General features: G+C 36.0%; 1 protein-coding gene across 3 annotated transcripts in view; it reads right to left on the bottom strand.

The window, feature by feature from the left end:
- LOC149780924 (uncharacterized) overlaps positions 1 to 13,920 on the bottom strand; it is a 49,324-nt gene that overhangs the window by 24,924 nt on the left and 10,480 nt on the right. For 2 of the 3 annotated variants that reach the window (XM_089938024.1, XM_089938026.1), the window contains exons 3-4: positions 11,139 to 11,214; positions 9,647 to 9,876 (exon numbers count right to left, since the gene is read on the bottom strand). In XM_089938024.1, the coding sequence (XP_089794150.1) occupies positions 9,647 to 9,876; positions 11,139 to 11,214 (306 nt within the window). The remainder of the gene's footprint in view (positions 1 to 9,646; positions 9,877 to 11,138; positions 11,215 to 13,920) is intronic. The other variant, XM_089938025.1, reaches the window with a different exon arrangement.

Below are 13,920 nucleotides of genomic sequence, written 5' to 3'. Positions count from 1 at the left end.
ATACATAATATAACCATCAATATATATTACATATATCTAAGGCAATTCATTCTGTGATCTTCTCACTTACTCTTTGACCATGGGATCAAAGTCACGGTCAGAGAAAATTTGTGTTACATATTTGTTTCATGTTTTTCATTTACAAATATTTTCCAAAATCGCTGCTAGATTATTTCATAATTTGGATGAATCATTTGGAAGCTAAAATGATTCATCCTGTGACATGCTTACTTACTTGCCCTCTGACTTTAGGGTGAAAGTTCACCATCACTGAAAATGTGCATTACAGATTTGGTTGTTTTTTTCATCTGCTTATATTTCCTGAAACCCTTGTTGGATTTTTCATACTTTGGAGGAATAGGTATTAAGTTAGGATGATTCATTCTATGACATGCTCACTCAAAATTTCTAACACAGGTCAAGGTCACGCTTTTACAACAGTGCTCTGATTGTAAGCTTGACAGGCAAACATGACCTTTTTGTTACAATCATGAATCAGTCTTTTGTCAATACACGTTTTGAAATAACTTTATGTTTTTTGTACATCTATGTACATATATATTATGTTAATTAAAATTTATTTAAAAAATCTGAGGTTGAAATATTTTGATGTTTAATTTATGTTGCATATTTATTGAAAAACACAATTACGAATCATTTGGAAGAATGAGTGTGTGTGAGTAGGATTTTTAACGTAGCTTTTAAAAATTGTTCAGTCATATTGCTAAGATGTCTGGAGTGTGGCAGTTTATAGTGATGTCTAGCACTGGGGCATCATGCCGCAGACACGTAGTACCCAGTCACATTATCCTGACACCAGGTCGACCAGTCCTAACACTAACCTCTTAATGATGAGTGCCTAGCGAGGCAGCTGTTAGTACCATTTTTGTAAGTCCTTGGTATGACTCAAACCCACGACCTCCCACTTCTGAGGCAGACACTCTAACCACTAGGCCACCAGAGCAGTCCAGTGGAAGAATGAAGAACTACCTCTAAGACAAAAGAAAAGTACATATAATATGTATGATTTAGTTTTTACTTTTTGTCTCACTAAAACAGCTACTGGATATAACTGAAGAGGTATTATTTTATATCAGCACTGATGATTCCCAATGTAGTCAGCTGTAAATTCTCTCTTTACAGTTAAATTATTTGAAGGCACAAGCTACAGATTTTTCAGTTGATAATGGAGCATAACATACCATACATTTTACTAATTGTTTAACCTGCAAAAGTGCCCAAAGAATTGTGTAATATACATGAAACACTGGCTTTTTAAAGGGCAATCTATGATAAATAGAAACACTGATGACAACTACACAAATTACTGTCTATAATGAGTACTAGGTAAAGAGGATTCAAATAAAGTTAGTTCGTTTTATTGCACATGAGGTATATGCCTTGAAGATGCACAAGTCACAATTTTCATGTACAACAAGACATTACAAGAAGTCTTTCAGTGAAAACTCCAAGCTCATACGATCATTCATGCGGGAGAAACTGATAAAATTTTCAAGATAGCTGCTGTGTTGGCCATACTGAACATAATAAAGTACCACTTTCATTTCGGGCCAACTGGACATCGCAAGTTTTTTAGTAAAGCCATTATTGGACTAGATTGACATTTGCATGTAGGACCAACTACACGTCGTAAGAAATCTTCTGGTGAAGACCATATGGCAATACACTTTTGATTCAGAAGAACTAGTAATAACAAGATTTTCAAGATGCCATTGGCACAGCCATACTGGTCATTAGATCGGCACCATTTCCATTTAGAACCAAAAATCATAAAAAGTCTTTTAGTGAAAACTTCAAAATTAATATAATTATCCAATAAGGAATTATGGCAAAAAGATATACAAGATCATGGCTAAAATGGGCATAATTTCAGCACTGATTCATTTATGACCAACAAGGCAGGAAAGAGAGTCTTTTGGTGAAAACAACCATGTCAATATGAATTTCCATTCAGGAGGTGTAGCAATAACAAGATTTTCAGACAGCCACTGTGCTGACCATGCTGGATTAGCAACTTTTCAATTAGGACCTACTACACCATAGAATGAATGCATGTGTTAAGTTTCATGACAATTCTCCAAGTAGTTTAAGAACAGGAGTGACGAAACTGTGAAAACAGGCAGATGGATGATGGAAGCAGACCATTTCAAAAGCCCTTCTGGTCCACAACCAGTAGAAGTAATAATATAAGTGAACAAAAAACTTGAACAAAGCCCCAATACAAATTGTCAATGACTCTGACCTTGACACAAAGTCTGATTAAATTTGATGTAGAATGAGCTGTAATTAACATTATAATGATTAGAATCCATCAAGGGATTTAGGAAATATAAGGACATGAAATATTGATACAAATCTTTTATAAATGTGACCTTTCACCCAAGGTAAAAGGGGCAAGCCAGCATATCACGGAATGACTTGTCTAAGCTTATCTTCGATGACAGTGACCTGGACCCCAAGTAAAAATGGACAGGCATGTCACAGAATGAATTGTCTTAGTTTGATAATGACTCACACCAAGTATGATCAGAACTTATCAAGGGGTTAGGAATGAAAACCTTTAATCAAAACCATAAACTGTCGACAGCTAGTACATTGCCTTTGGCAGTGGAAAGTGTCAGCTATACTTTGCTTTGTACTAATGTAAGCTCAACAATAAAATGTTTCAAAAGATTTACCGTAAATATAAATGTGTACAAGAAAATTAGGAAGAACATCTGTACAAATGGTTTTCTGTGATTTTGGTTGTGACAATAAAGGACCAAGTGGCAAAATCACTCATGAAATGTTTTCCAATCCCAGATCCAGCCCGGCTTGCAGTTGGGTTTGTGATATAGACAGATGTATATAATACTCAATATTTAAAGCTGGACCAAGTAAAGTATAGTAAAAGTACATTAAATAAAATCAAATTAATCATCTTTACTTATGCCACTATCTCTATACAGTGGTCCCCCTCTTCAATGGCCCCCCGACCAGTGGCCACCCACTCCTTACGGCCAGAATCGGTTGGCACAGACAAGTTTGTGTTCAAAAGTACCCCTTGCGAAAGGCCACCCGGCTAACGCGACCAGCATATTAGTGCAATAATATAAAATTTACCCCTCACAAGCGGCCGCATTTTATTTGAATATGTATCCAGAAACAGTATTTTATTCATAACGTGTGTTAAGTAATCCAATTTCTGTTTCCCAATGTCAGGTTTTCGTTACTGAAAGAAGTGTTGAGTAAAGTACATGTACCACTAAGGTCAAGATTATATCATTTACGCCTCACGAGAAGCCAAATTTATTCCATAAAAACCGAGAAAGAATCAAATTTTAATCCATACAAACGGGTAAATATATGTAATCCAATCAGCCTTACTGCTGTGTTATCATAAGATGTCCAGTTTAGTCACTCTGATAATTGTTAAGATTACAATTATTGAACAGTAGTAACAGCTGAGAAGTGGCAGTATCGATGTACAATACCCAAGTTAGCATGAAAATGGTTTGATAGCCTTTATGCCTTCCCTTATTAAGATGTTGAGTTTGTTCACTTTGATAATTAGTGGCTATTACTACTGACAATAATTGTCAAATTTACGAATCCTAATGGCCGCCAGGTCAAATCTGCATGATGTTAATGGTACATATCGAAGCCATTTTGGCTTCTCTCACTTAGCGTAAAGAAATGTATAAAAACAATAGGGTACCAGACTGCGACTAATGAATCATGTGACAAGATCACTTCCTTTAAAAACACATGGCAATTTGTTTAGATGCATACAAAAGTGTTTTATCAGTATTGTAGTTGGCAACATGAATAACTTAATGCAAAATGATCAACATGTCATTGAGGAAAAGAAAAATTCTCAGTTTAGAAGAGAAAGTGAAATTATTTCACCTGACTGAAGGGGGGGGGGGGGAATCCTTGCAGAAAACTGATGTCGGAAAGACTCAGATGAACAATATCGTGAAAGATATTGAAACAATTCTGCAGAAGTGGGAAGGTGAAATGGAAGGAGAAAGGAAGATTGCTTGAGCCAGGAGACGTTTGTATCCTGATTTGAATGACAAGAAAAAGTAACAATTTTGTCAGTTGAATTGAGATATGACGACTTTACTGCAAGTAACAGACGATTGCACAGATTTCAAGTGATACACAATATTAAGTATTCTGTCCTTAGTAGAGAATCAGCTGATGTTAATAATGAAGTTGTCGAAGATTGGAACAAAAGACTAAACGAAATATGCAGGGAATATGACAGCAAGGCTATTTTTAATTGTGACTAGACTGGTTTGTGTTTTAGACTGTTACCAACAAAGTGACAGATGATGTGATCTTTAACATAATTATAAAGACAGTTTTAAAACTATATCAATGGTTATTCATAGCATTCTTTTGAAAATGATGACAGTTTGTTTTACATTTATTTCACAACATGCATGTGATTTTTTAATGAAAATATTAAATGTTTTAGAATTAAATGTATTTGTGACTTTCTTCATATGTATTTACTATTCGCATTTGTCATCCCCCTCTAGAAAGGCTACCCTCATTATAAAGCCACTTCCCTGCTGCATTAGGGGTGGCCTTATAAGAGGGGGACTACTGTATATGTGAAAAAGTGAGGACAAATACACACATGACAGAACAGTCAGCATAGGACAAATTGGAAGATTTGCAAAAATTTGGTCAGAGTTTTGGCTTCAAATCAAGGACGTTCAATGAAAATGGCATATTTTTCATTGCAGAACATGCCTTCAATTGTCTTATATCAAGCAGGACCCAAAGTTTTTTTGTGTCACTTTGTGTCTGTTTCATGCTTCTGTACAAGAACTTTTGTGCAATTTACAAACCTGGGAACATTATTTTACTTGATCTGTGAAAATGACCTGCTACAGCAAGCACAGATTATATTCAGCCTAAAGTTGGCAGACAGTCTCAGATCCATATTCAATGCTGATTCCAAAACATAGATTTGATTGATGGAGTATTGCTTGCCACGTTTAATAAGCTGCACGACGCCATCATAGCATATTTTAAAATCCGCTTTGAATATGATTACGACCACGCCGTACCCATCATTTCGTGGGAGATAATGCACACCTAGGCATCTCAACAAACGCAAAAGATACCAAAGCCAACCATAATCTCTTTAATCCTTTTTGAATTAATCTGATCACACAAAGTATAATCCTTGTGGATAAACTTGAAACACAGTAGTCAACCAACCGTGCTATAGAATCAAAGGGCTGTTAAGCTACTTGAAATTAGCAAACAAATCATCTTGCCCTGACTAAGCTTAAAAATGCTATTTTGTATACAATGTGTGAAAAAATAGAAAACTTAAAATTTTTCAACAATTTCAATTATAGAGGAGATTGTGAGTGATGGGAGATATCCCTCATCTCAGGAACAAATCTGTATGTCCCGTAAGTATGCTAGTAATTGAAGTTATCCAAGACACTGATGATATAAAATCACTTACCAAGTCTTAAAGAAACAGGATGAGGAATATTGCCATTAACTTGACAGGAAAAAAGTTCAGCCAATAAGATAAAAAGAACTGCATTACCCAATTTGATACCAATTACCTCATTAATATGCAAAGAATTTGCAGATTTTTCCAACAGCTTGACAGTTTATAAAAATCTTATTAAAACTGCAGTTGATAGATTGTGGATATGCTCAGTAAATCAGATGCATGATACTTAACAGGCATAAATTTCACTCAACCAAGATTAAGATGACCGTAATCTAATATTGTCTCTATAGTGATAAAAACTACAAGATTACCATATAAATATAATTGTCTCTCTCATAATAAAAATCACCCAACATCTTGATGATCCTATTTACCAAGGCTAATATCGAGTCAGAAATAATGTCTTAAGTGTATGAATTTCAGCCAATTATATAAAAGACCACCTCATTAACACGTATATATCTCACTTGTAATAAAAATACATCCTGAAGATTTAAGCATGTCTACCAAGCTGGATAAAACTACGAATCAGAAAAAAAAGAGTTGCTAATGAGTTCACAAACTCACCCAATCAGATGCAACATCACTTCGTTATTATCCATGGCACTTACATATGGTTGCATTGATCCAAAACTTTAATGATTGAAACCAATTTACCTATTTACCAAGTTTTAACAAAATAGGTTCAAAAGGCAATTTTTTTATGACAATAAGTTTCTCTCAGAATACTTAAAACAACACATTAACGTTTGGAAAATAAACTCAGCTTCCTCCCAACAAGACGAAAACTTAGGTTTTATTCCATGTACCATGTAGACAAAGGGAAAGAACTCATTACCTCCCCTACCCACCAGATTAACACTTGTCTCTGAAAAACTGGATCCCCTCCAACTAATAAAACCTTGAAAAGGTTGGCCATGTATGCCATGCAACAACTGCTATTATGTCTCTGATCAAACTGTCATATCTGACAGCAAGGCTCACTGAGATTCGTTATGTTCTGAGATTTGCTCCATGTTCATTACTAGAAATCTGCATTAGGCAACCCGGATCTTTTGATACTTAAGACTATACTGAATGCATAACATGCTTCAGTCAATATGATAGTGTAATCATATTTCCTGGTTTTCACCTGGAGAAAGAGACAGAGAGTTTATGTCCACTGAAAGGGTGTGCAAGTAGCTCATACTCCATGCCAAAGCTAAGGCTATCAAAAGCATGTCTTGTTGACTTTCCACCGGTCCCTAAATACCTCATACCCCTTCAAAGTGGATGGATCCTCTCCACAATCGAAGGATGAAATTCCTTTCTTCAGAGTTCTCCCAACAATCACCAAGAGCCAAGTGTGAAGGATGAGCTGGACCAGACAGGGATGATATATCTGTGATCATGGCTGTTTGAGTGGGTTTGGTTTCAATGTGATTTTCTGGACACATCACTAGATTAAGCAGATCACTGATTCAGCACTTGTCCCGCCAGCAATGGGCTATCGGAATCAGATCAATTTGCAATTCTGACCTCTCAATTTCTGAATTATTTTCATTACTAGGTTGGTATCGGGTCAAGCTATGGCACAAAATCTGTCCCAAGTGAGTAATAATGCATCTATGACTTAGGCTTCTGAATCCCAGACCAGGGATATAAGGGTAGGCAGTTTGTGATTCCATCTTGTTGTAAAACATGTCAATCATCAGATGCCCTGAAAGTGCACAAATCCAATGAGATATTGGTTGATGAATGGACCATTCAGTACAAAGGATCTGGCCCCTTCTTGACACAGCCAGCCAGAAAATTGAGCCTGCTGGGAATAGGTCTGATTTGTATGGTAATAATTAACTGGGAGTACTGGCATAGAAACTTCCATACTAGAATATCAAGGTCAGGGGATTTCATCTCCCCTTTGTTGAAGGCGATAGGCCACCACCACCAAGTTGTCTGACATGTTAGAGACTAATTTGGGCTTTTCAACCACACAAACTGTAATTTCTGGTTAAGGCTTTTCTAGAGGGATTCATGGCATTAGCCAATCGTTGTTGCACCACAAATGCAGGAATACTACTACTTCAGTTGTGAAAGGGGTGGGGGCACTGGTCCATCTGCAAAGGACACATGAGAAGCATAATAAGATCTGGAGTTGCAGCATCTCTCTTGCTGTAATCCACTCAGGAAGAGATATAAGCCGTAAGAGGTGTATGTGAGGGTGACTAATGATGCTGAGATTGGTGAAAAACTCCATGTCCAGATGGACACATTGCTGTTAAGGGTTGAGATCTTGCTTTTCTCAGTTCACTATAAAGCCTAGGTAACCTAAACAGGACCCAATATCATTTCTGCCCTTCGCCAGGATAGAACTTACCATGACCATTTGCAGGATGTTATCCATGGACACAGCAGTCATTGATGACAAAGTCCACTTGAACAGAGTAATGTTGTAGTTGACAATTTTTGCGAATGAACTTCTATGAAGATCAAATGGGAGCACAAACTGAAGGATATGTTGGTTGAACAGGGATGCAGAAATATTCATCTGTCAAGTCCAGACTTGTTGGAAATTTGTCTCTTTTGAGGGAAAGTCTGATGCATCTCATGGACATGTGTAAAGTGTTGAATTTCACAAATAACCAAAAACATGCACAACACTTTCAAAATCATTAAAACATATATGGACATGTAAGAAAAGATTAACTATTATTATCATTTATCAACTTGAATATTCTTTCATTGTTCTGAAAAGTTACTTGTGAAGAACTGTTGATACCCCTTATTTCAGCTTGTATGAAATTGTTTTACGAACAGCCTGAGGCGCCTGCTGTGAGGTAAAACCAAAAATGTTTCCTATTGCACTGGTTTTAAAGTTAGGGTAGGTAGTTTTTATTACACATTATATTATAATGATTAGTATATGTAATGTTCTAAGCACTTATACGGGGCTAAACCAGCTTAATGGGGTGGGGTAAAAAAAAAATATACCCAGGGTGGAATTGGTTCTGGGGTCAGCAACAAAAAACTGGGATGGTCAGCTGACCGGAAAAGCTTTCTTTTGGCCTGAGGCCGTCATCGCCATTTTCAAGATGAAAGTGACTGAGAAACCATTATTTAAACCTGATCTTCCCCATCTGTGCATTTACGTTTTAGCATGGATAGGAAGGAAGCACCTTTTTGCCAGCTGATCAGAATTAATTTTCTTTTGCAACTCGTGCACTATGCAAACCCAGGTTCCTCCAATTTCCGAATATACTCTGAAAACAACTTTTATCTGCTAGCCAGCTCCATATGAAGGGATTTTTTGGCTGACTGGTCGAAGTTAGTTATATCCATACATTTTCCTCTTGTAACAAATTTCAATTCCACAGAAACAACCAAAAGATCAGAGTGTATGAGATATTACTCAAAATATCGCAACGAATCAAGGAAACAATTAACATTAACAATTCCCGCCTGTACAATTAACCAGCATACATTGTTTTGTTACCTTGTTTCCTACTCAAATTAAATCCTGGAACAAATAGTCTATTTTATCCACACAAAAAAGGGAAAACTCCACATGAAATTTTACCAAATAAGGAAAATTGGTCAGCATATTAAAAAAAACAGTTTTCCTACTAGTAAATTTCCATCTCTGTGTAAGAGAGCAGCAACTTTTTCTGTCTGGAAAACACCCTCAGTAATGGCCAACAGCAAGATTTAAAAACAGAAAACCTGTTCAATGCAAAAGCAAAGGTATTTCCCAAGTGATGAAACATGGGGATATGAAAGTATGCATCCTGAAGATCTATGAAGAATATCCAGTCACCATACCTGATGGTGTTTTGGACTGTGTCTCTATTTTGAATATTCCTCTTGCAGGAATTTGTTTAGTGGAAAAAGGTTGATGATTAATTAACAAACATTGTTTAAAACAAACACCTAGCTATCAAAAGAACTTTTCCAAAGCTAAAGATCTAAGTAATAACATTTACTACAAATGAGAAATTATTTTTCCTTGGTCCTGAAACCCAACAACCATCACCTGTGAGTATTTTTCCATTAACTGATCATTTTTCCAGTTTGATACAACACATCATCAAAAAAAATAATAAAGAGTATCAGTTGATGCCCATTTTTACAAACCAACGGTAACAACCAAAACTCTTAATGTGGCTGACATGTTACCTTGACTGTTTGATGACACAGAGCTCTGTGAGGCAGATTTGGCTGCAGGACTGCTACTACTGGAACTTGTATTGTTACCAGACAGGGTCACTAGCGTCCTTTTCATACTCTGATTGATTGTATCAGACCGCTGCTTTTTGGCCGGGGGGCCTGAGGACACACCAGCACCTTGTCTCACCTGCTGTACATTTGATTGAGATCTGCAAATCAAGACAACCTGTGAGTCTTGACTATGGAAAAAAGAAAAGGAAGAAACGGAATAAAAGGAATATAGGATGGCAATATGAAGCAGTTAGTGTTTCTTAATCCAAGAAAAAGACAAGAAATTCATAGCTTGAAAAAGATCAAGCTAGGTTTTGAGGTATGAAACTACTTTTACCTCAGGAAAGGTTACAGAAAAAAGTATTGGTCAATGGAGACATAAACAACCACATATGCATTATGTCAATACCATCAGATGGAATACAGATCAAACTTTTAACACGTTAAAAGTATACAAAAATAATATCTTACTTTCCAATATCTGATTCTTTCCTATATTTTTGTGGTAAATTCTTCATTTCTGGATTAAACTGGCTATCCAATATCAGGCCTCAAAATTCTGTTCCCTCCCCTCAATGGTTTGATGCATTTCACAGATTTCAATGTAGAACATAGTATTACTTGCTAATGACAAACCTTGCAAGATTGCTGATGCAAGTGTGGTGTGTCTGGAAATAAAAGACACTGGCCTCTAATAATTAGCCAAGTAGATTTCTCTAAAAGTGTTATTGGTGTAGCAAAACACAACCACCCATCAGCAGTCTTTTCCTTACCTGTTTACAAAGTAACAACAGGAGACCAATACATACTTACTGTTTGGCAAATAATTAAATGGATAACAATAAGTGTTCTTATGTCATTCAGGTGTGATTAATTACAAAACCACTCTCATTATCAATGCAAGTTTTCATTATTGACATAATTTAAGAGACAAACCGGTTATGGTATCTATCTATCTTTGCTCCTCTAACCATCTATGCGTTCTTTCTTCCAGTTACCAACTCAGGCCCTTCATTTATTCTTATTAACATATCAACAAGTTTAATTTCACTGCAAGAACCTCAGCTAAAAAGACAGACATATATGAGTGTGCTGTGTGTAATTTGGATTTTTAACGTAGATTAGCAATTATCCAGTCATATCACTACAACATGTAGCATGATGTCCCACCCAGTCACATTATCCTGACACCAGGCTGACCAGTCCTAACACTAACCTCTTAATGCTAATCGCCAAGTGAGGCAGCTGCTAGTACCATTTTTATAAGTCTTCGGTATGACTCGGCTAGGGATCAAATCCACAACCTCATGCATCTGAGGCAGACGCTCTAACCACTAAGGCCATTGAAGCAGTTAAGACTGACGGATTTTGAGATATTTCTTGCTAAATATGTAATTCTGGTCAAGTATTATATTTGTTGGTTTTGAAATAAATAAATAAATATCATTACTTGTTAACTGATGAATTTCCTGGTGCAGCTCTTTTCTGTCCCGTTCGGTTCTTTGGTTCTGCAGCCATGTTGACATCTGAGAAGTAAAATAGTTAACATCTGTCATATCAGATATGCAAAGACAGTTTTGTAAAACAACATTGGTCTCATAAAACTGGATGGTAAAATAGATACAAATGAGAGCAATAGCCATCATAGCAGATAAAGCAAAACAAGCTAAAGTTTAAGTTCAAAAATACTCAAATCACATATGATTCTAGAAGCAAATGAACACTGAGGTTCCATCAAGTTTTCAATTCTGGAACATTCATGAATTGAAATTTGGATGTCCCATCATAACATTTCAGAAATAACTAAACAATAATGAAATTTTACTCATTTTTTTAAAATTACCTTAAAGATATTAGAAGGCAAAGAGGGGAAAAAAGTTGTCCTGATATTACTCACCTGATTTACATAACAGTTGACCTTTCACTAGTCTGGCTTGTGTACTATTCTTACTACCTAGGTTGTTGTTTGTTGTAGGGTTTTACACCATTTTTCAGCAAAAGATAGGCTATACATGGTGGCCAGTATAAGTTGTCAAATCATTTTATATGCAAAAATATACCCCTACAACTATGACGGTTATATATTATTCAATTATCAAGGATGTACATCACAGAACTGTCAGTTCACTTTTCCACTATTCCTTAAAGTTTCAAATAAATTCTGAAGATTGACTCTGCTTCTCCTTCTCTTCAGAGCAGATACTATCTTGGAGTCTGCGGATCAGAAAATTCATCAGCAGCAGGTTATTTCCGAGACAGAAAACAAAATATACTTCTTTGCACCAAGGTCTATTCATTTTTTTTCTGAATGATCCATTAATTTAAACACTCAAGGTTTTAAACATTGCTGATTGAAGCAAAATAATCGCCAATAAAACACAATCCCATGCTGAAATCTTGATTCACAAAAAGCCATATATTCCCATTTTGTCTAACTGATTATAATTTAAAGTGCAACCTAACAAATGCTATTTTATCAGAAATGAATCCTGTGATGACATACATGATTCAGAACTTCTAAACATTCTGCCAAATGAAGCAAATTGCCAATAAATCAATTCAAGTTGGTCCACTTGCCTTGAAACTGGCTTCGCAATCCACCATATGTTCCAATTCTGACCAGTCAATTATTATTTGATCTCCAAACATACAAATGCTAATATTTAATTAAACAAAACATTCCAGTCATGTCATAATCATTACTCTTTCTTTATCATAAACTTCAAATATAATCTCAAAACAGTTCAACCAAATCAGTTGCACCTAAGCCTGGCTTCAGTGAACTGAAGCTCCATAAAGTTCATATATATCTTCCATTGTTGCAACATTATTGGCCGTCATGGTCAAAACCTCATACAGTAAATTCATTATGGAAAACATACTCTTAGTTTTAAACAAAAAGCAGGAGGCAAATCAAGAGTACTTAAGATTGATACTGCAGCCCCAATACACATGTATAAAAAAGGTGCTCAAGTTGAAATTTCCGCACATCAAAAATGGGTTATTATTAAAACAATTTGTGTCAAAACCCAAGGGTGCGTTTATTGAAAACCCTGTGATAATATATAGCACTACTGATCGGACTTGTGTCATGCTCAAAACAAGTTGTCTTTAAAAGTGCTCAGCGCTCCATGAAATTAACAGTTATAAATTTCTGTTAAACTCCACTGTCAGAAATTCCATGACTTAGCCAAAACTCTGCAAGGTTTTGAGAAATCCCATAACTTTTCAAGGCCCTTGAAATTTACTTCTTAAATTTCAAAACTTTTCCAGGATTCCAGGACCCATGGAAACCCTGGATATAAGCACATGTTCCCAGTTTAATCAGAATTGGGTCATAAATACAGCATTCAGAGCAGTTAGAAGCCCAGCCAATCCTATGCAAGACCAAGTCATTATTATGCATCATCTAGCTCATCAATCAATCTGTTTGCCTCTGAAATCAAGCACAGTAAATATCAGCAGATTTTCCCAATCTTGCCGCCCAACTATTGCAGCATGTTCTTTCAGCCACTAAATTCTATCATTGTAAATATCAGCACAGATAACTGAAATAACACTTTTTCTACACAGCATGTGGCTCAAGCATGACTGGCAAGACTTTGAATTTTGCCACCCATCTATTACATGCCTATGGAGGACTCCCGCCTAATTGATATTCTGCGTCCTCAATAACAAAAATGTGTCCAAATACATACGATTAAGCATTTCTGAGACATCTGGTGTAATAAAAAATTATTGTTGAACAGATGCAAAAGAAACAATGTATGATCTTTTTTATGACTGAAAGAGATGTATGGTTGATAAATGTGATAAATGAAGACCATAAACAAGTTGTCTAATAGAGTTCCAAATTAATCAAGACTGCTGATATTACCATACACATACCGTTTAAGTATATTAATTAATATAATGGTTCCGGACAATTTTGCTTGTTCTATTTAGTCTATTCATTGTTTTTCATCAGATGTCTATGCAATTACTCCAATTTTACACAATTACCAGCACAGCCATATACAGTTTAAAAGTCCTTTGTAAAACAGGACATTTCACTTGAATGGTAAGTATGGAATACAGCCAAGCTAAGCACTGTCAGTTATTCTTTTGGAGTGTACTGCCCAGTAAGATTATGAAATGTACCTCTTCATTTGCGAACAATCTGTGTATGAGCATTTATGTTTGATACACAGGTTCTTAAGCAAGATGCTGAAAGCAATTTTGAGGACTGCCAG

The sequence above is a fragment of the Sinohyriopsis cumingii genome, chromosome 16 (assembly GCF_028554795.1).
Source record: "Sinohyriopsis cumingii isolate HCF-2022 chromosome 16, ASM2855479v2, whole genome shotgun sequence".
Lineage (NCBI taxonomy): Eukaryota > Metazoa > Mollusca > Bivalvia > Unionida > Unionidae > Sinohyriopsis > Sinohyriopsis cumingii.
This window is presented reverse-complemented; position numbering and strand designations above follow the sequence as displayed.